This window comes from Rutidosis leptorrhynchoides, chromosome 4 (assembly GCF_046630445.1).
Source record: "Rutidosis leptorrhynchoides isolate AG116_Rl617_1_P2 chromosome 4, CSIRO_AGI_Rlap_v1, whole genome shotgun sequence".
Classification (NCBI taxonomy): Eukaryota; Viridiplantae; Streptophyta; class Magnoliopsida; order Asterales; family Asteraceae; genus Rutidosis; species Rutidosis leptorrhynchoides.
The window spans coordinates 456,389,265-456,413,588 of NC_092336.1; the positions used below are offsets into that span (position 1 = coordinate 456,389,265).

General features: G+C 34.4%; 4 protein-coding genes across 4 annotated transcripts; 3 read left to right on the forward strand and 1 right to left on the reverse strand.

The window, feature by feature from the left end:
- Nucleotides 1-3,166: 3,166 nt before the first annotated feature.
- Nucleotides 3,167-3,928, reverse strand: LOC139842199 (uncharacterized). Its single transcript, XM_071832368.1, has one exon. It carries the CDS (start codon nucleotides 3,926-3,928, stop codon nucleotides 3,167-3,169), a length of 762 nt encoding a protein of 253 aa, XP_071688469.1.
- A 1,284-nt stretch (nucleotides 3,929-5,212) lies between these two features.
- LOC139842200 (probable serine/threonine-protein kinase PBL6) lies at nucleotides 5,213-7,337 on the forward strand. The gene is made up of 3 exons (XM_071832369.1): nucleotides 5,213-6,169; nucleotides 6,282-7,181; nucleotides 7,296-7,337. Exons 1-3 carry the CDS (start codon nucleotides 5,213-5,215, stop codon nucleotides 7,335-7,337), a joined length of 1,899 nt encoding a protein of 632 aa, XP_071688470.1.
- A 3,524-nt stretch (nucleotides 7,338-10,861) lies between these two features.
- On the forward strand, nucleotides 10,862-11,583 carry LOC139842201 (receptor-like protein kinase ANXUR1). The gene is made up of 2 exons (XM_071832370.1): nucleotides 10,862-10,894; nucleotides 11,023-11,583. Exons 1-2 carry the CDS (start codon nucleotides 10,862-10,864, stop codon nucleotides 11,581-11,583), a joined length of 594 nt encoding a protein of 197 aa, XP_071688471.1.
- A 1,298-nt stretch (nucleotides 11,584-12,881) lies between these two features.
- On the forward strand, nucleotides 12,882-15,676 carry LOC139842202 (uncharacterized). The gene is made up of 5 exons (XM_071832372.1): nucleotides 12,882-13,307; nucleotides 13,914-14,496; nucleotides 14,561-14,991; nucleotides 15,101-15,160; nucleotides 15,335-15,676. The coding sequence occupies exons 1-5, from the start codon at nucleotides 12,882-12,884 to the stop codon at nucleotides 15,674-15,676; spliced, it is 1,842 nt and encodes a 613-aa protein (XP_071688473.1).
- The last annotated feature ends 8,648 nt before the right edge of the window (nucleotides 15,677-24,324 follow it).

Sequence of the window (24,324 nt, forward strand, 5' to 3'; positions counted from 1 at the left end):
ACAAAGTTAATCCTTCTAACTAGACTTTTAAAAATAAATAAACACATGTTTTATATCTATATGATATGCTAACTCAATAATTTAAAACTTGGAAACACGAAGAACACCGTAAAACCGGACATACGCCGTCGTAGTAAAACCGGGGGCTGTTTCGGGTTGGATAATAAAAAAAACTATCTTAGACTTTGATTTAAAGATTTGTATTTTGGAAAAATAATATTTCATATAAACATGATAACATATCCAAAAATTATGGTTAAACTCAAAGTAGAGGTATGTTTTTTTCAAAATGGTCATCAAGATGTCGTTCTTTCGACGGAAATGACTACCTCTTTCAAATATGGACTTGTAACCTGTAAATCCGACTATAAACCACTACTTTTTCAGTTTAGTTCTAAATACTACAGTTCGTTACGAAACCATAGCAATTTGAATCACTCAAAACCGATTTATAACGAAGAAGATAGGGGCAAAACAAGATTGGTTAGAAATCATCAAAATAGCTACGGGATTATTTTGCAAAAATCTATACTAACCATGTCCTAGCTAACTTTTCTTGTATTATACATGTATTTATACATATTTCCTTATACTATACTAGTCTTGGTTAATCGTAAGACACATGTACACAATACGTCGAGATAACTTCAAAGACAACAGTTTGTACAGTGGGTCGTGATTAAACCTTAGACAATATATTTACAATACGTCAGATAAATCGTAAGACACATGTACACAACACGTCGAGATAACTTCAAAGACAATAGTTGTACAATGGGTCGTGATTGAGTCTTAGACAATATATTTACAATACGTCAGATAAATCGTAAGACACATGTACACAACACGTCGAGATAACTTCAAAGACAATAGTTGTACAATGGGTTGTGATCGAGTCTTAGACATTATATTTACAATACGTCTTGATTATTCCAGGGTGATGTATTGAACTATATATATGGACTACTAACGTTGGACTGTTAACATTGAACTACTAACATTGGACTACTAACGTTGGACTGCTAACTTGACAACTTAAATCATCAACAAGTAAATAAAAATATAATTTGAATATATTTATCATACTTTGATATATATGTATATATTTGTTATAGGTTCGTGAATCGATCTGTGGCTAAGTCTGATTTTTGACGAATTGAAAATCTGTTAAAGTGAGTTTCATTATTCCCTTTTATTATATTTTTGGGCTGAGAATACATGCGCTGTTTTATAAACTGTTTTACGAAATGGACACTAGTACTTAAACTATATTCTATGGTTGGATTACGAATACCGAATATCGCCCCTTGTTAGCTTGGTAGCCTAAGAATTAGGGAAATGGCCCCTAATTGACGCGAATCCTAAAGATAGATCTATGGACCTTTACACGTCCCATTCGGGTTACGAATGCTTTAGTACTTCGATTGATATATACTGATTGCGACGGCCGGTATATAGCATGCAGATTGCGAAATGCCTGTATGCGGGGGATATTCTATATGCATCCTGTTAGTTCGGTTATCAAGTGTTCACCATATGAATGATTTTATCTTTATGCAGATTGCGAAATGCCTGTATAATGATTATGGAAATGAAAATGAAAAATGGAAATCTTGTGGTCTATTAAATTGTTGGAAATGAATATTTATGATAAACTAATGAACTCACCAACCTTTTGGTTGACACTTTTAAGCATGTTTATTCTCAGGTATGAAAGAAATCTTCTGCTGTGCATTTGCTTAAATTAAAGATATTACGTGGAGTCATTCTTGGCATATTTCTAAAGACGTTGCATTCGAGTCGTTGAGTTCAAAAAGATTATATTATTAAGTAAATGACAAATTAAGTCATTTAAAGTTTGGTTATATTGTAAAATGGTATGCATACTTGTCAACTATCGTTGTAATGAAAGTTGTCTTTTAAAAACGAATGCAATGTTTGTAAAACGTATCATATAGAGGTCAAAACCTCGCAATGGGACCAAATGTTATTGTATTCATCCATATGGATTTGGACGGGCCATTACAGCTTCTGCCCAAAATGTCTTGGTTAAATTCTTTTCGAAAATCATGGATCTTGCCATCTCCATAACAGTTCTGTTTTTTCTTTCAGAAACTCCGTTTTGTTGTGGCGAGTATGAAACCGTGACCTGATGAATTACTCCTTGTTGTTGAAGGAAGTCTTCAAATTCATTTGAAGTATACTCTCCACCATTGTCGGTTCTCAAAATACGCAAAGTATTGCCACTTTGCACTTTAACAAGTTTCTTGAAATTCTTGAAGATAGAAAAAACTGAAGCTTTATTGTTGAGAAAATAGACCCAACACATCCGTGTGTAATCATCGATAAAAAGTATAAAATACTTGTTGCCATTCTAGGATGGTATAGATATAGGACCATAAATATCAGAATGAATGATTTCTAACTTGTGTGTGACTCTTGTCACACCATATTTTGAGAAAGGCAACCTGTGATTTTTTTCCCAATTCACACCCTTCACATTTAAGATCAACTTCGGTAACTATAGGCAAATCTTTGACTAGTTGGGTGGTATACATGTGTTTTAGTTTTCGGTTGTTGAAATGATCGAATCTTTTATGCCATTTCATACTATTATCTTCCACAACATGATAAGAACTTTCATCCACAAACTCAAGCTTTAAGTAGAAACTATCATCTACCATATCAAGATTTGCTAATATTGAACCGGTAATGTCAGAGATGCAACAACGAGAATTCTTAAAATTCACACCGTAGCCATTTTGATCATTTTTGTAACACTTAACAAGTTTTGATCAAGGTCACGAATATATAAGACATCAGAAATATATTTAGTACCTTGCTTTGTTTCAAACGCAATGGTGCTTCTCCCTTTTGCTTGAACAATTCTTCCATCACCGAGCTTCACTTTAGTATTGATTTTAGTATCAAGATTACAAAAGTATGACAGCTCTGGAGTCATATGGCTAGTGCACCCACTATCAAGAAGCCATGTAAGTCTTCTTAAACTTTTATCGACATGTGAGACCATGAACAAGTGTTCATTTGCTTCCTGATTTTCCTCAGTGACATTTTCCAACTAAAGTTCCTTTGTTTGATCTTGATTTTTCTTTGCTCTACAATATCTCTCAATATGACCAAACTTTTTGCAAAAATTGAACTTAAATTATGGTTTATCTTCGAACCAACAATCAACTTCATGATGATTTTTATTTTGACAAACTTTACATGGAGGGAAAGTACCTTTCTTTAATGTTGAAGAGGAGCTTCGTGAATTTGAACTTTTATTTCCTTTATAATTTCCTCTCTTATATGTGTTTTGTCTTGAATTTCCAGCCTTGTTATTTTTGAAAAAAACTGGAAAAGCACCTTCAACATTTTCTTCGGATCTTATAGAGACCCTTTGTTCTTGTGCTTGAAGCTTGCTTGTTAGTTCAGAAACTGTAAGCATGCTAACATCACAAGATTCTTCCATTGCGGAAATTTTGGCTTCAAACTTTTGAGGAACACTTATCATTATCTTCTCCACCACTTTCTGGTCTGAAATCTTATCACCATGAAGTCTAATTTGATTAACAACATCCATTATTCGCGATGAATAATCTTTCACGAGTTCATCATCGTTCATTTTCAACAATTCAAACTCTCGTCTGAGAGTCAATAATCTGACAGCTTTTACTCTATTAGAACCTTCGTAGGTATCTTGGATTTTATCCCACACAGCTTTCGGTGTGTCCAAGTCCATTATTGAGGTGAAAATTTGATCAGCAAGTCCTGAATGTAAACAGGTAAGTGCCTTATCTTTCTTCAGCAACTCATCTTCATAATTTCTTAGTTGAGCAACAGTTGGGTTTGCTCTGAGTGCTGGAGGATCTTCATCAGTCTCTATAACCTTCCATAAACCTTGAGACTTCAAATATTTCTTCATCTTCACTACCCAAATATGATAGTGCAATTCATTAAATAATGGAATTGCTTAAGCAGTTGAACTAGATGCCATGTCTAGTCTAATAATTTTTTTTTTTATCGTGAATAAAACAGCCCTTTAAGAAGAGAGCTCTGATACCACTGTAAATGTTCAAGAATAGAATAGAATTCTACACTTGAAAGATTAAAATAGCAAGACTTTGTTGCTAAAGATTAAAATAGCATGTCTTTGTTGCTAAGTAGATTGAAATAAATAATGGAAATGTAGAATAGATATAATTTGAAGGTCGGTTATATATTCCAACTCTTAATTACACTCCTATTTATAGGCTTACAAAAAGTGACTTACTTTACCTCTAAGAAATCTTAGGAGGTAAGTATCACGAATACCGATAATTTCTTAACTAGTAAGAAAACTAAAATATCTAAGTATTCTTTATAGATAAGAATACTTAATAACTAAGAATACTTAATAATTAAGAAAACTTAATAGCTAAGAATACTTAATGACTAAGAATACTTAATAGCTAAGAAAACTTAATAGCTAAGTTTTCTTAGTAACTAAGTTTACATAACATAAGACAAATGTCTAATAACGATATTAGATACACTAACAAAAATGGTGTTACTTCTACAAACACTCATGTTTCTAAAGGTCATACAAATGACACCGTTTATTTTAAGTTTCACTCATTAATATTATGTTGAGTTTGAAGATGTTAAACGGATGAGAAACAAATCAAAAACAAGTTGCTGAAGCTGCTGATCTCGCAAAACGCAAAATTGTGGTCCAAAACACAAAATGTGGCATGGATCGAACTTTTGTGGAAGCTGGGAATCTCGCGTTTGGAAGTAGGTTCTAGCGTTTGGGAAGGCCTCGCGAAACGCGAGGTGAGCTCGCGAAATGCGAGGATGTTCGTGTTCAACAAGTTTTTTTGGTTTTGGAAAGGATTCGTTTATTGCCCTATAAATTGGAACCCTATTCTCATTGTATCTTTATGCACCTACGAAAAATCAATAAGAAAACACTATCTGTTTGGCTGTGGAATAAACTGATCGTAAAATTAAACGATTAGATATAACCACGTTAAATTCCTTGTTCTTTACGTTTCTTGCTCTTATTTTATCTGTTATCTTTGTGTGTTCTTGTCAATTATCTGTTTGTTGGTCGGTGACTGATAACTGTGGTTATCAGATTATTGTTAGGGCTTGCTACCAATTCCCCAACATATTATTAGCTTGTATAACCTCTAACACGCTTTTCTCTTAATCGGTTATCAAAATTATGCAGGAAGATAAATTATGTAGGTTACATATTCCATTCGATGATATAACGTTGGCTACAAGACACTTTTCTGAAAAATACAGGACTACCACCCACTATCAAATATTTAAAGGTAAACTAGCCAAGAGACGGAAAACTATAGACGTAAAACGCCTCATCTCTGGAGCGACTGAGCAAGCAAAACAAGTGGTGAAGACAGAAACGAGAATGCTTGTTAACTGTAAGCGTAAGAATATAGTCACTCTACTTGGAATTTGTAACGTAAATGAAATTTTTAATTTGCTTGTCATTAAGCATCCTTCTAATGGATTCCTTGACGATCATCTTAGATACATCAAAGACAAGCCTATTACTCTAACTTGGGTGAAACGTTTGAAAATTTGCCTTGATGTTGCACGTGGTTTGAAATATCTTCACCATGAGATGGAAGGCCAGAAGATGATCATAAACGGTTCTATAAAAGGAAGCAACATTGGATTGTTCAAGAACTGGGGGGCGAAGATTGTTTACTTTGGGAACTCAGTGATGTTGTCTCCAAATCAAGATGAAGATGCTCTCCATCTCAATAACATTGAGGAAATAAGTGTATACACTGATCCAGAATATCAGAAGAACCATAAATTGAGAAGAGAAATAGATGTATATAGTTTCGGAGTACTTTTATTTGAAGTTCTTTGTGGGAGGTTAGCCGATGACCCAATTTACGTTGAAGAGAGTGACATGGGGCTAGCTTATGTGGCTCAACGAGGTTTCCATGAGAGAACACTTATGGAAATGATAGATCCTATCATAAAGGAAGGAATTGGTGACAACATGTTTGCCCCAAGTAGAGGACCAAATCTGATTTCTTTGGAAACATTTATAAAAATTGCGTGTGAATGTTTGGCAGAATCTCAAGATCAACGTCCAACAATGAAAGCGGTTGTCGAGGGGCTTGAGAAAGCCTTATTCTTCCAAGTAAGTTAAAGCTTCAACTACATTTTCTTTTCTGTTGTCTTGTATGTACTTTGGGATTTAGTTGATTATAAGTATCATACTTCTTGAAATTTGATGCGGTTGTAGTTTATAGGAAAACAATACGGATGACCCCAGAATTTCACTTGAAGATATAGCAAAGGCAACACAGAACTTCCATGATGATAATTGCATTGGAAAAGGAGGCTTTGGGAACGTTTATATAGGAAAAGTATCTAAAGTTGATGGATTCGATACCATTGTTGCAAAGCGATTGGATACAAGAGGGGGTCAAGGGGAAAAACAATTTCGGAATGAACTCCAAATTCTTTTCAATTACAAGCATGAAAATATCATCCGTCTTCTTGGCTATTGTGATGAAAAAGGTGCAAAAGTCATTGTTTATGAGTATGCATCGAGAGGAAGCCTTGATAGGTACTTGAATGATACTCATCTTACATGGATGAAACGGCTTAACATATGCCTTGATGTTGCAACTGCATTGGATTTCCTTCATGGAGGAGTTACAACACAGTCAACAGTGATACATAGAGACATCAAAACGGAAAATGTTCTATTAAATGATGAGTGGAAGGCAAAACTTGCTGATTACGGACTTTCCTTGATAAGTGCAATAAATAAGGAAACAGATTATATCATCGATCATGCATGCGGCACAGAGGGATACGTGGACCCACTTTACCGAAAATCTGGTTTCTTAACCATGGAATCAGATATATATTCATTCGGTGTTGTTTTATTTGAGATCTTGTGTGGAAGATCAACGTTTTGGTTCCGCAAACATGAAGGTCAGTTTCTTCCTAGTTTTATTAAACAGAGATTCGAAGAAGGAAAACACAATGAGGTCGTATTTGAGGCTATAAGGGCACAGATTGTACTGAAAGCATTGAGTTCATTTCAAACAATCGCCGACCGGTGCTTAAATGATGATAGAGAAAATCGACCAACAGCTAAAGAAGTTATGGAACAACTTAAGAAGACATTGGAACTCCAAGTAAGTTAATCTTAGTTTTACAATGGCAACGTTTTTTAAAATGAATGTATATTTACCAAAACTGATTATAGTTATATATACATTTTTATTTTTGATTGTTTAATTGATGCGTAGGAGAATGAATCGAGTGTAGGAACCTCGTTAAACCTGAAATGATACTTTCGATACCAAAAGCACAATTGCATATCCAGGTATGTCTTTTAACTCCCAGGAATTGATTTTGTTTCCGTAACAAATTTCATGAATATTACCCGTTTTTGTATTCTTGATCCAAAAAAGAGCTATTTTTTTTATATCTTTGATAAACTATTTTTAATTATATCATTGTGGTTTTAGGAAAAAAATAATAATAATTTGATCCCGGATCCCAGCTCTCAGAACAGTAGGAGTTTGATATTTAAATGGAAATCGTGTTTCAATTGCTATATGTTGTACCTTTTTCATTAGTACTGTTTGATAGAATTGTAATCTGCTCATGAGAAGCTTTGTTTTTCTTATTATTATTTTTATTTTTATTGTCAATCAAATATTCAATTTACTAAAGCTAAATTAATAGATTATTTAAATTTCACCTCTTAAATGTGGAAGTACTTGTTAGAAATAGATGAATAGTTACTAGGCTCGGGATCGATCTCATGGTTTACGTCATCTCCCAAGGATCAAGATGGAGATAACAGCTCGTGTACCACAAGGAACAAGCAACGACTGCTTATCAAAATTACTATCAAACGGCTTCTTACCATAGTTACCAATAGGACCTTCCATGTATAGATCAAACTATATGGATATAAATCGTAACCAAATAAAAACATATTGAATCAATCCAACGTTAATCAAAACCGACCAGTACAATGTATTAAAACTGATCAATTCCTTTCCATATCCAGAGATTAAAACGTGATTGAATGTCTAGTGTTTCATTTGAAGTGTGGCTTAATGAAACTCAAATGTCATTTTCTGATACAGATTAATTATGTGTTATATGATACTCGAGCTTCAGGAAAGTGGATGATCGATGGAGAAGGTTACTATCCTGGCAATTGAGACCCATACTCTCAAATTTGGGTCGAATGAGTTAAGCTGTCGGGTCAATTGGGTCTTGAAAATAATTAGGCCTATTATTAATAAAACCAAAATTTAAAAAAAGTTCAATGAGTTTTTTCTTTAACCTATTGGGTCTTATACAAAATATAAAAGAACGGGTCAAATGGGTATCACATCCTGAAGTTCCATAAATAGAGACAGGTCTAATGGGTATTGTGAATGGATCAAATGGGTCGAGCATGACAAAATTCATCCGTCAATAGTTATATCAACTATTCATCCGTTAATATGTATATCAATTATTATGTATAATATCAACTCAACTAAAGCAGAGTTGACCGTATCACTATCGAGGACAGAAGGGACCTCATTCAAATCAGTGGCCGGTGGATCAACACTTACGGAATTAAGCCCGACGTTCAAATGTCGCTTCACATTTTGTGTAACCTGTTATAGAAACCCCTTCGTTACTGGTAAACCTATGATTAGAAGGGAACAATCTATCTAACAAACGATCACCTTTAGCAATTACATCACCCTCACACACCGCCCGATTATAATTTGCCAAAACTGTAGGTGGGAACTCATCATCAAAACATGACAATAATCATTTGGACTTTTGGAGTAACTTCGCTTACATGAATGAAGAACGATTCCGACCCCAAATTATTTCGAATTTCATTTGTGACATCAACAAGCAACGGACTCTCTAATTCAATAAACGCAAAAGCCGTACCAATATGTTTCAAATCAGTCGAAGAACGAACAACGAAAAGGACTTTTCCAAATCCTGCTGCTAACTCATTGATGTTGCATTCCGAAAAGAAAAAAAAACTAACCGGGATACCGGATATCTCAATCCAAGAAAATCGAAAGAATTTATCAGCCCGATTTGAAAAGGGAGAGATGGAAATCAAACCATCTTTACTAGGGTGTTCGGAACAAATCTTGTTTAAGTGTTCTTCGTCAATACACATCACGATATATCCAAACGAACCCCATTTAATGATTTGGTTTGCGAGAACAGCTTTGCGGGTTAAAATAGAAATTAATTTACGATATGAAAACGGACGATGGTCGATCAGAAGGGCATATGACCTTAATTTGTTAACCAGATCGTAGTTAACACAAAGATTAACCCTCAAAATCGAAGAACGTACCCGATTAAGAACCACGGAAGTAGGACCAGATTTATGGTTACGGGAAGCGGTACCAACGAACGGCTTCTTACCAAATAAAGAGACCCCGTTCATCTTTTTGATAGCAGCATCAGCAATCACACCGGATTCGTACCTCACGAAAGCGTAACGACGGTCTGACCAAACCTTAATACCGACATGTACCCAGTTTTTATTTGTAATTTTCTATGAGCGAATATCAACTTTACAGTATAAAAATTTTGCATTCATTTTAGAAAAGTTATGACAGTATTAAAGGTCTACTAGTAGCTTGCATATATGTGTGTGTGGTTTCTTATATATTTTCTTCAATTCCCTTCGCTATAACTTTTACAATCATCTGCAAATTATTGGTTTTTACTCGGATCTTTATCATTTGATTAACAGATAAATGACATCTACAATCAGGGAGTTTGCTCACTTAGCTTACAAGTCCCACTTGATGACATACTAGTGGCCACCAACAACTTTGATGACAGAAATATCATCGGGCAGCTTTGGAAAAGTGTACAAGGGACAGCTCTTACGGTCCGGGAAGTCGTTGAAAATTGCTGCTCGGAGATTAGACCCTAGGTATCAACAAGGAGTCATTGAGTTCTGGACAGAGATCTCTCTATGCTTTCGATTCTCAATCATGAAAATCTCGTTTCCGTTATCGGGTTTTGTGACCAAAAAAATGAGAAGATCATTATAAACAAGTGTTGTGCCAAGGGAAGTCTCTTGATGCATATAAACAAAGAGAGACTCACATGGATCCAAAGATTGAGGATATGTGTTGGTGTTGCGCGCGCATTAAGTTACATCCATAATGAGGATGGACGCAGTTATTCTGTCATACATCGTGATTTTTTTTTTTTGAAATAGTAATATTTTGTAATATGTTTACAAAACTAGAAATTTGGAAAAAATCTTTACAAAACTAGTAAAACCGGAGTTTGAAACTCCGGTTTGAGCCAAACCGGTGTTTCAAAGTCCGGTTTCTATCTACTTTGTCCACATGGCTGAGTGACATGGCAAACCGGACTTTGAAACACCGGTTTGCCACGTAGCATTTTTTTTAAGGGATTCTAGGATGAGCTCGTCTATTTGTTTAGAAAAAAGTTTTAATTGTTCTAAAAATTATATATATATATATATATATATATATATATATATATATATATAGTTAAATAATGCGTAGATGACATGATGACTTCTCAACTAATTTTTACTCATGCATAGAGACCAAATCACACAGCTCAGAGTCCATTCCATTTCCCAACATTACATTCATTCAAACAAATTCATACGTATTACCGAGTAATAACTATATGAACTTTCACTTCTCAAACTATATTAAAAGAAGTTTCAAATTAGCTTATTAATAATTGATATTCATCCCTTAAATCTAGCAAAAACAATTAAAACTTTTTTCTAAAAAAATAAATGAGCTCATCCCAGAATCCCTTAAAAAAAAAAATGTCACGCGGCAAATCGGTGTTTGAAACTCCGGTTTGCCATGTCACTCTGCCATGTGGGCAAAGTAGATAGAAACCGGACTTTAGAACACCGATTTGGCCAAACCGGAGTTTGAAACTCCGGTTTTATTAGTTTTATTAAGTTTTTTTCAAAATTTCTAGTTTTGTAAACATGTTACCAAATATTACTATTTCAAAAAAAAAAAGAAAAATTCATACATCGTAACGTCAACAACTCCACCATATTATTGGATAGCAAATTTATGCCCAAGTTATCGGGTTTCGAATACTGTCAAATATTCAGTAGACCGAAAGGAGGTTCACCTTTCAGATGCTATTGGCACAACAGGGTATGTGGACCTAGAAATCCCGAAGACCGGAGGTGTGACCCACAAGTCAGACATCTACTCATTTGGCGTTGTTTTATGGGAGATATTATGTGGGAGGAAAGCATTTATTCCAAATGCGGATGAGGATAATATGTTTTTGGCATCATTGGTCAGATTTCATTATGAAAACGACACAGTGAATGATATAATCCTTCCAGATTTAAGGAATCATATGTCCGAAAAATCACTCACTAGCTTCTCAAACATATCATATTCTTGCATAAATAAAGAACGAATACACGGTCCTGATATGAACAGTATTACACATGAACTTGAGAACGCATTGGAACTTCAGGTCTCATATGATAATCTGGTAACATCCTTATTCCTTTAGTAGCATTCATTATACTCCCTATTATAGTAATTTGTTATAATTCCGCGTTAACTTCTTTCTTGTTGTTTTAATTGATGGTAAAGTAACTGTCAACAAATGGGTTGTTAATATAGAGGTTACAAAATGAACGTATTCAGTCTGTGATGGATCGATTAATTAAGTTTGTTTTTATTTTGGGTTATTATCTATTACTTCGTACTAATTACTGATTATTATTACTATTGCGTTTCATGGAAAACTATTTGTACATCTTATTTACTATTTTTTACTTTAATAACTAGACAAAATTGCTTAAATTATCTGTGTTGTTACTTTTTTTTTTTTTTGCTCTTTTCATCCCTCTCAATTTATAACTACACAAACAATCCTCAATGACATTATTTATTCTCAATTGTACCCTTAGCTCTAACGAAAGTTAATTGTCCCGTTAAGTTTAAGTTCACGTGCTTATAACCTTTTAAATTATTTTATGTATTTCATCTTCCTTTTCATTGCGATCTACTTTCAAACATGAAATTATTAACATTTTCAAGTCAATCATTCGTTACATACCTGAATGGGAAGAGGAAGTAGTTTTGATGTTCGAATTTCTAACTAAAGAACTCCAAGAACACAAATTAAGTTTGACTCTACTTTTGTTGTCTTTGGTATATATGTATCAATTCAAAAGTAGTAAAAACTTCTCTCATGAGGAAAAGCTTTATAAAAGAAATATCTCATACATAGTTTCTCTATGTATACTATTAATTATCCCCAGTCGTCTTTCAAGTGTCACAGTAACATCATTTCCGCTCGTCTTGCAGAAAAATAAATTAAAACAATTGAATATTCAAGTGAGTGACTTGAAGATTCGACTCGGTGATATAATGTTGGCGACGAATGACTTTTCTTATGAATACCGAATTGGGATGACAACATATTATAACTTATACAAAGTTGAACTCGACCATTTTGATAAACTAAATCCTTCCTCTCTGGAAGGGAATAATAACGATGGCCTACCAAAAAAGGTTGAGCACTGTGGTTATAAAACGCATATTCGCCGGAGAAGGCGATAAAGGAGAAGAAGTATTCATTAGCGAACTTGAAATGATTACTACTTGTAAGCATCACAAGATAGTCCCTCTAGTTGGATTTTGTAATGAAGGTTCTGAGATGGTTCTTGTCATTGAGCATGCTTCAAATGGAAACCTTAGTGAATACTGGTGGGAAGTTAAGAGACAAGTTTGTTCTTACTTGGGCAAAACGATTGAAAATCTGCCTTGATGTTGCTCATGCATTGAAATATCTTCACTACGATGGAAGACCAAAAAATGATCATAAATTGTAATATAAGAAGTGAAAATATTGTGTTGGATGAGAATTGCGGGGCAAAGATTGAAATTAACAAAGAATTTATGACGACAAGTACTAAGTTTGAAAGAGAAAGAGATGTATATAGTTTCGGAGTAGTTTTGTTAGAGGTTCTACTTGGGAAACCAGTCGATACCAACTTTATCCGAGAGACACTTAAACTAGATTTGGCTGATTATTTGCAAACATACATCAACGAAGGAACTACAGATTGGAAGGTAGATTCTACAATCAATAGAGAAAGTGGACTCAACAAAGCTTCTTTAAAGAAATTTATTGAAATTACGTCTGTGTGTTTAGAGAACACTCCAGACCATCGGCCAAAAATGAATGTCGTTGTCGATGAGCTCGAGCAGGCTTTACTCCTTCAAGTAAGTTAATATCTTACACCGTTAATAACATATGTAAACAATAACCAACCCGTGATTACTCTAATACCTATTGCTAGTAATTAACCAACTCAAACAACAAAAAACCTGATATTTCCTATTCATTATTCAAGACGGCCAAGTCTCCAAAGCAATTAGAAAGGAAAAGAGTTCAATTCTCAGAAATTTGTTATCTTTCTCATTAACATTCAACAGTTTTGTTACATTGCGATTACATCACTACCGTTCATACCCAAATAACTATACTACCAGATTATGACACGTGTACAATTATAACAAACAACTAACTAACTAAATCTTTCTTCCTTCTGCTGTTAGTTCTCAACTGATAATCACTTGCTCAAGCTGGCATTCCCACGTTTCTCTTTGGTCTAACTCCAGTGTTGACTTTAGCATTGACTTTACTGTTGACTTCAGCATTGACTTCAATTTGAGTATTTCCATCTCCATCAAAACCTTATATAAAACTTAACTAGACATAACTTATCAAAGTAAAAAATGTATATTACATATTGAGGAAACATTATTTTATTTTTTATTTTTGTGTGTGTATTATTTACTTTCTTTTGTTCTACTTATTGCTTAAAGGTGGAGGACCAAATTTTTGATGAACAATTACCACTTCTAGGCCTTCGTAACTTTAGCTCTCCTTATTGGGATCTTGATGATGATAATGACAATGACGTTGATGATTATGATGATGAAGATAAACTAATATATGCTAAACATTTGATGCATTTGAAGATTCCGCACGATGAAATACTAGAAGCTGTAAAAACATGGGAATCACGTTTTGAGAGACACTATGTTATACATGAAGGCGAACTACCCAAAGTTGAGAAAAATGTATATGTAAAAGAATTCATGCCAGGTAAGAAAGCAAATCAAATGTTCATCACAGAAATTGAAATGCTTAATAACTGTAAGCATCCCAACATAGTCACTCTACATGGGTTTTGTCCTGAACGTGCTTATAAGTTCCTTGTCGTTGATCATGCTTCTAATGGATTTCTCAGTGATCATCTTAAGAACATCAACAACGACGACAAGCCAAGTAATCTTACATGGGTAAAACGTTTGAAAATATGTCTTGATGTTGCACGTGGATTGAAATATCTCCACCATGAAATGGAAGATCAAAAGATGATCATTAACTGTTGTATACAGAGCAGTAACATTGGGTTGGACGAGAATTGTGGTGTGGGGGGGGGGAATTTTTTACTTTTTGAACTCAGTGCTCTTGTCGAGGAATCAAGATGGTGAGGTTCCTCATCTTAAAAGGATTGAGGAAACTGTGTACGCTGATCCAGTATTTCAAAAGAACCATAAATTTACAAGAAAATCAGATGTATATAGTTTTGGAGTACTTTTGTTAGAAGTTCTTTGTGGGAGGTTAGCCGATGACCCAACATACATTGAAGAGAGTGACAGAGGGATAGCTTATGTGGCACAACGACATTTTCATGAGCAGACACTAACGGAATTGATAGATCCTAACATAAAGGAAGGAATTCGGGATTACAAGTTTACCCTAAATAGAGGACCTAATCAGAATTCTTTGGAAACATTTATTAAAATTGCGTATGAATGCTTAGCAGAAACTCAGGACCAACGTCCAACAATGAAAGTTGTTGTGGAGGAGCTTGAGCACGCCTTATTCTTCCAAGTAAGTTGAAGCTTCTCTCTTAATATTCTTTCATATATCTTTAACACCAATAAAAGTGCTTACATATTTTAATTTTTAATCATGTTAGTTTAACATACATAAAGTACAGATAGAACTTCAGAGGTCCCGTGACCGGTTCTACTCTTTTGGTCACCTCGATGCTAGTAAGGTTTAAACACGAGACCTCTTATAATGATATCACGACCCAACCACTAAACTATCTTAGGTTGATTTGAATTACTGATATGGATATATCATACAAGTGAGTGTCTAAGCACATGAAAAATGTAGAATTCTATTAGTCTTGCTATCCTTCTAAATAAATACTTATCTATAACATAAGGCAAAAGGAGGCTTTGGAAACGTTTATAGAGGAAAAGTTCCTAATGGTGATGGATTCGATACCATTGTTGCGAAGCGATTGGATACATCAGGTGGTCAAGGGGAAAAACAATTTCGGAATGAACTCCAAATTCTTGTCAAGTATAAGCACGAGAATGTCATTCGTTTGGTTGGCTATTGTGATGAAAAGGATGAAAAAGTCATCGTTTATGAGTATGCATCAAGAGGAAGCCTTGATAGGTACCAAAATGATGCTCGTCTTACTTGGACGAAACGACTTAACATATGCATTGATGTTGCAACTGCATTGGAGTTCCTTCATGGAGGACTTTCAACATGTTGATTACGGGCAAAGGTGATACACAGGGACATAAAAACAGAAAACGTTCTGTTAAATGATGAGTGGAAAGCAAAACTTGCTGATTACGGGCTTTCCTTGATAAGCGCAATAAATCAAGAAACAAACTATATCATCGATCGTGCATGCGGCACAGAGGGCTACGTGGACCCACTTTACCGAAGATCTGGTTTCCTAACCATGGAATCCGATATATATTCATTTGGTGTTGTTTTATTTGAGATCTTGTGTGGTAGATCAACATTTTGGTTCTGCAAACACGAAGGTCAGTATCTACCTAGTTTCATTAAACAGAGATTTGAAGAAGGAAAACACAACGAGGTTGTCTTTGAGGCTATAAAGGCACAGATTGTGCCGAAAGCACTGAGTGCATTTCAAACAATCGCCTACCGGTGTTTAAATGATATAAGAGAAAACCCACCAACAGCTAAAGAAGTTATGGAACAACTTAAGAAGACACTAGAATTCCAAGTAAGTTATCTTACATGGCAGTGTTCCTTTGAATAAATGTATATTTACCAAATTTGTCATATGTGTTCGCTAGAAAAGGGGACCTAAGAACTTATCATAACCTCAATTACTACATTCCTAAACCGTCAAAACTGATAATAGTTGTATATAAATTTTATTTTTTGATTGTTATTTATGTGTAGGAGAATGAATCGAGTGTGGGAACCTCGTTAAGTCTGAAATGATAGACATACAGTCAATACCAAAAGCTCAATTGCGTATCCAGGTACCTTTGTTTTGTTGATTTACACAAGAGCTCTGTTTTTTTATCTTTGGTAAACTATTTTAAATTATATCAATGTTGTTTCGAGTGAAATATTTTGATGCCGGATTACCGGCCCTCAGAACAGTAGGAGTTTGATATTTAAATGGACATCATGTTTCGATTAATATATGTTTGTTTGTTCCTTTCTCATAGGTACTGTTTGATACTGTTGTAATTTGCTCATCAGAAGCTATGTTTTTACTTTATCAAATCATAAATTTTTATATTGTCAACAAAATACTCAAATTACTAAAGTTACATCAATAGATAATTATAATTTCACCTCTTGAATGTGTAAGTATCTGTTAGATAGAGATGAATACTTACATGGCTCGGGATCAGTCTCTGATCATTGGTTACATCATTTTCCATGGATCAATGCACTCACTGTTTAGTTTAGAAATATAGTGCAGTTTAGGCAATTTATGAATTTTGGCCGCTGCTTGTGTCCGCTGTTGTAATGGTTTGTAGGCTACTTTCTCTGCCTAATTGTAATAAATGATAACACTTCTATTGGCTAACCACAACTTAGTATACATATCAAAACTGATTTTTATTAATAATCATCACCATCATCAAATCTCTACTTTTACACAATATATCGATTTAAGTTTATTTTCTTAATCAAAAAGAGTACACGCAACCTCCCTACACTTATTTACTCAGTGTCCCAAAATCCACCAACTAGGGTTTTTACCCCCCAAATCATATTCAAATTTCAATTTCAAATAAAAGATTAAAAGAAGATTATAAAGGCTTTACCTTATACGAGTAGTAGACAAGTTTTTAGATGATTAAATTGGAGAATTAAAGAATTTACCAAAATCGCCACCCCATTCCTCCCGTTTTCTTTTTGGAATGTTAGAAAAATGTTATGCGAGAAATGAGGTGTTTATTGCTAGATTTTGATGATAAAATTACTGGTATTACACTTATAGTCCCTCTATTTTCAGCTTACTAAAAATTTGTCTCTAAATAGACACATTTGGTCTTTCCATCTTTAAGTTATTAAAATCTGCAATAAAATGAATAAAATGGTAAGTATTGGTTATGTGAATTTTGAAAAATATCACATGCTTGTAACATTAAATCACCATTACATTATAACTTATCATAGAACAAAAAAGATAGGTTGATTTCTATTCTATTTTGATTTTATAAACTACTATAACTTTAACGATAATGTTAACTATTTAAGAAGATGACTAAATCTAACACTTGCGATAAAATAAGTATCAAAATAAAGGTCAAATGATAACATTTAAATTTGACATCAACACACGAAGATCAAAATCACAGAGACCTTTGAATTTAATCTTTTAAGATAACAATTTAATATATGGTTACCGCAGACTACCTACTCAGCTAATTCTGTCGATACGTGGGTTGGAAATTGACAGGATTGGATGTCCTCTGTGTAGCTGCGGTGTGGAAAACTACACATTTTGTTTTCCAATAGTGATATTGCACTTGAAGTTTGGCGGCATCTCTGAATTTGGACAGGTATCCTAATGCCTCTGTTTCTTTCTTGGTTGGACTGGTCTACATGGTTCGAAGAGTGGCAACTGCCCAAAGAAGCTCGAGACCGAATGTACGTGAGTGTGTCTACTGCTTTGTGGGTAATATGGAGATATCGAAATTGCACTTTATTTGCGTTGTATAGTATGAAGAAAGCTGATATTTAAGATTCCATTTGTAATTTTTCATTTTATTGGGTTCGTCATAGAAGGCTTAATAACTAATGTTGGAACTCTTGACTTTTGAAGTGTTAGTGCATAATTTGTAATTCCTAGGTCCAATGAAAGTTAATGTATTATTCGATCATGTAAGAACCTGTAATATTTTTAAACGTTTAAATGTAATGTGAATAGTTACTCGACAGTCGGCCGACTGACATAGTCAGTCGACCGACTGTCAACCACTGTCGACTGACATATAATTTGGGATATTTAAGCCAAGTTAATCTCCACTATTTTGGTAAATGACTCTACACATTTTTTCACACACATACAAACGGTTCTAAGTCCGGTTTAACGTCTATCTTCATGTTCAAATACCACAGAATGTCAGTATAGGCTTCGTGTTTATCAAGATCTAATCTTGGTTTGACTCGTACGAACTCGAAAACCCATAGATATTCGTTTAAGCTTGTTCTAGTGTTATTCCGCCTCTAGATCGTGTTAGGTTGATTCCAAGGTCCTCTCCCAGCGTCTACAAAGTGGTATCCAAGCATAAAGGCAAGCTAGTCTAAGCATACCATACGATCACTAAGCAACAAGCTAAGATACAACGACAAATATAAGTTCACCAACGACGATGTGAACAATGCCAAATAGCTACACCCGGAGGGTTAGCTACATCACAACAATACATTAATATATATAACAATATATAAACGTTCAAGGTTAACCCCTTAACCCAAATACCGAGAACCAAATACCACAATGAAGATTGGCCGAACTACACGAGCCTTAGTAAATCCGCATCCACACGAGACTACTATCTTCAATATCACAACAACAACGAGGTTGGCCAAACTACACGAGCCTTAGTGAATCCGAACTACACGAGATCACTACCTCAATAAGATGACCGAACTACACGCGTCACCGTGAATCCGAACTAAACGCGATTCACTTCTCCAATAACAAAACCCACGGTCACGGGATTATAAAATCCACCACATCGGGGTTATCCAAATCAACATCACAATACATGTGATAACGTACACACAAGTGTACACCTCGCTAAAAGGAGATCAACCAAAACGCACAACCGTGCCAATTGGACTCATACAAAAGTCCATCAAATCCACCTATATGTGAAGTGAGCTCTATACCCGAGAATCACTTCACCCGACCCGCACCCATCCTACACATACATATGCACCTAGGATATTAACACTCACCTTTTCTCCTTGATGAATGCCACCGAATAATCCGCAACTCGTCAATGGAAAGTACCTAATCCATTATCATAAATACCACAACACAATTAGGATGGATTTACAAACCAACCCAATTCGACACTTAGTGCAATTTCGACCCAAATGTACTTCCAAGCACAAACCGCACCCAAACTAACCAATAATCACTAACACGAGTGAAAATGGTCCTAACACACCAATTAAATCCGAACACAAGTGTTAAACACGTGTCATACCCATTTTGACACCAAAACCCTAATTTTGACCCATTTCAAAATTAGTTAACCAAACTCATCCAAAAGAGTTTCAACACTTCCATAATCACTAAACCTAGCGATTAAACTCAAGATCAAACCCTAATCAAGGCCAAATCATCAACCAACCCAAAACCTGCCAAGTGACAAGATTAACAAGTCACTATGAACCTACTTCATCATCTAAAAGGGTTTCACAACAATCTAGCTCAAAACCCTAACTTGAATATCAAACCTAACAAATGAAATTCGGATTTTGAGCTTACTAATACCACCACAACGTAGCTAGGAGCGAGATGAACAACTTTAGAACCCGAGCTTTTGCGAGAATCCGACTCCTTCTTCTCCAAATCCACCTCTCTCTCTCTCTCTAAAACTTCTCCTCTCTCTCTACATGAGGTTGAGAGTGTTTGTGTGGGTGTAAAGTGATCCAAAAATGATCAAGGGATCAGCCTTGAAGGCTCCAAACCGGCACCCAAGTGAAATTACCATTTTACCCATATTTAACAAATTAAAACAGCTGGCCCGCCAGACATATTGGACGGCGTCCCGAATCTTGGACGGCGTCCTGTCCTTCTTTGCTGGACAGCGTCCCGAAGGTTGGACGGCGTCCCGAATAACTAAAATGTCAGAAACAGAAATAGGGTCTTACAACTATACATGTATTTATACATATTTCCTTATACTATACTAGTCTTGGTTAATCGTAAGACACATGTACACAATACGTCGAGATACTTCAAAGACAACAGTTTGTACAGTGGGTCGTGATTAAACCTTAGACAATATATTTACAATGCGTCAGATAAATCGTAAGACACATGTACACAACACGTCGAGATAACTTCAAAGACAATAGTTGTACAATGGGTTGTGATTGAGTCTTAGACATTATATTTACAATACGTCTTGATTATTCCAGGGTGATGTATTGAACTATATATATGGACTACTAACGTTGGACTGCTAACATTGGACTACTAACATTGGACTGCTAACTTGACAACTTAAATCATCAACACGTAAATAAAAATATGATTTGAATATATTTATCATACTTTGATATATATGTATATATTTGTTATAGGTTCGTGAATCGATCTGTGGCTAAGTCTGATTTTTGACGAATTGAAAATCTGTTAAAGTGAGTTTCATTATTCCCTTTTATTATATTTTTGGGCTGAGAATACATGCGCTGTTTTATAAACTGTTTTACGAAATGGACACAAGTACTTAAACTATATTCTATGGTTGGATTACGAATACCGAATATCGCCCCTTGTTAGCTTGGTAGCCTAAGAATTAGGGAAATGGCCCCTAATTGACGCGAATCCTAAAGATAGATCTATGGACCTTGGCACGTCCCATTCGGGTTACGAATGCTTTAGTACTTCGATTGATATATACTGATTGCGACGGCCGGTATATAGCATGTAGATTGCAAAATGCCTGTATGCGGGGGATATTCTATATGCATCCTGTTAGTTCGGTTACCAAGTGTTCACCATATGAATGATTTTATCTTTATGCAGATTGCGAAATGCCTGTATAATGATTATGGAAATGAAAATGAAAAATGGAAATCTTGTGGTCTATTAAATTGTTGGAAATGAATATTTATGATAAACTAATGAACTCACCAACCTTTTGGTTGACACTTTTAAGCATATTTAAGAAAATATTTTGATCAAAATTATAAACCGATTTGTTTTCTAAAAACCCTATTTTCAATGCGTTCATTACCATTGAACGTAAAATCCTAGGAATTCACCTGGAATTCATTAGGTCACCTGAACCAAATCGGGTGTCAACCGTAAGAACGGTGGTTGCATAGCATGGTCGAAGACAGGACCTTGTGCCAGACCGAAAAATTATAAGGGTGAGCTTTACTATTGCTCCTACCAAGGATAGTAATTGCGTCCGAAACGTTATAGACCATAATCAAAAGCATGTCACGGGACATTGCCTTAACAGTTGCTTGTTCAACGCTTTCCTTTACAACCGGACGGTAGTTTATCGAAAGGTAATATACGGGGCAAGTAAACTGGACGTGTTGCTTTCCAAATACAAGGTTAGCAAGTGGGTGACACAAAACCGCAAGTTTTGAGCTAAAATTTTCAAATCTGAAACCCACCAAACCCACAAAAATATTTTGCAAACACCGGTAAAGGGTTATTCCTGAAAACTTATCTAGGGTAAAAACTAGATTTCAAAAGATCAAATGTTTTCATAAAGATCCAATTTCCTTAATGGATCTAAATTTTTATAGTCATGTGGGACTGTAAACCATATCGTTACTACCATTGTTTATACCGCCGTATAGAAATCACTGATGTACAAAGTGTGAAGAATAAAGAAGTGATTCTAGTATTTCAAGACGATATTGCTTGAGGACAAGCAACGCTCAAGTGTGGGAATATTTGATAATGCTAAAAACGAACATATATTTCATAGCATTATTCCTCAAGAAAGACAAGCTTTTAGTTGCAATTGTTTTATTTACAAGTGATATTCGTTTAAATAATAAAAGGTGAAGACAAAAGACAGATTCGACGAATTGAAGACGCAAACGACCAAAAAGCTCAAAAGTACAAAAGACAATCAAAAAGGTTCCAATTATTGATAAGAAACGTCTTGAAATTACAAGAGTACAAAATTCAAAACGCAAAGTACAAGATATTAAATTGTACGCAAGGACGTTCGAAAATCCGGAACCGGGACCAGAGTCAACTCTTAACGCTCGACGCAACGGACTAAAAATTACAAGTTAACTATGTATATAAATATAATATAATATATAATTAATTATATTAATTATATATATATTATATTTATATATAAAAAAAACCTTCGGCAGAGAAACTCCAAGGGTGTGAGCTGTAAATACATTCTCCGCGACTCGCGGAGTTTGAAGAGGTTTTTGCCGCGAGTCGCGGAGCCCCAAATTTCAACTCTGGCTATAAAGCAAACCGAATTCTGATCAAAATTTCATATTCTATTTTCTCTCTTCTCTATCTATACGATATATATATATATAATTTATATTTTAATTTTAATTTTAATTATAATTCTAATAATAAGGGTATGTTAGCGAATGTTGTAAGGGTGTAAGTCGAAATTCTGTCCGTGTAACGCTACGCTATTTTTAATCATTGTAAGTTATGTTCAACCTTTTTATATTAATGTCTCGTAGCTAAGTCGTTATTATGCTTATTTAAAACGAAGTAATCATGATGTTGGGCTAATTACTAAAATTGGGTAATTGGGCTTTGTACCATAATTGGGGTTTGGACAAAAGAACGACACTTGTGGAAATTAGACTATGAGCTATTAATGGGCTTTATATTTGTTTAACTAAATGATAGTTTGTTAATGTTAATATAAAGATTTACAATTGGGTGTCCCTATAAATTACCATATACACTCAATCGGACACGATGGGCGGGGTATTTATATGTACGAATAATCGTTCATTTAACCGGATACGGGAATGGATTAATAGCCACTAGAATAATTAAAACAGGGGTGAAATTACATTCAAGGGTAATTGGTGTAATTGTTAACAAAGTAGTAAAACCTTGGTTTACAAGCAGTCGATAACCTGGTGTATTCATTAAACAAAGTATTAAAACCTTGTTACAATTCGAATCCCCAATTAGTTGGAATATTTAACTTCGGGTATAAGAATAATTTGATGAGGACACTCGCACTTTATATTTATGACTGATGGACTGTTATGGACAAAAACCAGACGGACATATTAAATAATCCAGGACAAAGGACAATTAACCCATGGGCATAAAACTAAAATCAACACGTCAAACATCATGATTACGGAAGTTTAAATAAGCATAATTCTTTTATTTCATATTTAATTTCCTTTATTTTATATTTAATTGCACATCTAATTATCGTACTTTTATTTATTGTTATTTAATCGCACTTTTAATTATCGTACTTTTTATTTATCGTAAGTTTATTTTATCGCACTTTTATTATTCACAATTTCATTATCATTATTTACTTTACGCTTTAAATTAAGTCTTTTATTTATTTAATATTTTACATTAGGTTTTAACTGCGACTAAAATCTTAAAATCGACAAACCGGTCATTAAACGGTAAAACCCCCCCTTTATAATAATAATATTACTTATATATATATTTGTATTTTTATAAAAGTAAACTAATATAGCGTTGAGCTTTGTTTAAAGATTTCCCTGTAGAACGAACCGGACTTACTAAAAACTACACTACTGTACGATTAGGTACACTGCCTATAAGTGTTGTAGCAAGGTTTAAGTATATCCATTCTATAAATAAATAAATATCTTGTGTAAAATTGTATCGTATTTAATAGTGTTTTCTGCTAAAATTAATAACTATTTTATATACACCTCGCATAACATCAAGTATTTTTGGCACCGCTGCCGGGGAACAGTCTTAAAAGCCGGAAGCGCAACGCTAATATATAAAAAAAAAAAATTTTTTTAGTTTACTTTTAAATTCGTTTTTGTAAAAATACGTTTTAAATATTCGAAAAATATAAAAAGAAAAACAAAAATATATGTATTTTTAAGATTTTGTTAAATATTTAAGTTTTATAAGTTTCTTTATTTTTATTTTAGTTTATAAAAATATAAGTTTTATTTTAAAATCTTTTATTTATTTAAAAACAG

Bases quoted from the DNA above. Each gene is read 5' to 3' on its own strand.
- LOC139842199 (XM_071832368.1), bottom strand. From the start codon at position 3,928: ATGAAGAAATATTTGAAGTCTCAAGGTTTATGGAAGGTTATAGAGACT.
- LOC139842200 (XM_071832369.1), top strand. From the start codon at position 5,213: ATGCAGGAAGATAAATTATGTAGGTTACATATTCCATTCGATGATATA. The intron at 6,170-6,281 runs GTAAGTTAAAGC...TGTAGTTTATAG, and splicing joins AGAAAGCCTTATTCTTCCAA to GAAAACAATACGGATGACCC. The intron at 7,182-7,295 runs GTAAGTTAATCT...ATTGATGCGTAG, and splicing joins AGAAGACATTGGAACTCCAA to GAGAATGAATCGAGTGTAGG.
- LOC139842201 (XM_071832370.1), top strand. From the start codon at position 10,862: ATGTCACGCGGCAAATCGGTGTTTGAAACTCCG. The intron at 10,895-11,022 runs GTTTGCCATGTC...CAAAATTTCTAG, and splicing joins AATCGGTGTTTGAAACTCCG to TTTTGTAAACATGTTACCAA.
- LOC139842202 (XM_071832372.1), top strand. From the start codon at position 12,882: ATGGAAGACCAAAAAATGATCATAAATTGTAATATAAGAAGTGAAAAT. The intron at 13,308-13,913 runs GTAAGTTAATAT...TATTGCTTAAAG, and splicing joins AGCAGGCTTTACTCCTTCAA to GTGGAGGACCAAATTTTTGA. The intron at 15,161-15,334 runs GTTTAAACACGA...CTATAACATAAG, and splicing joins GTCACCTCGATGCTAGTAAG to GCAAAAGGAGGCTTTGGAAA.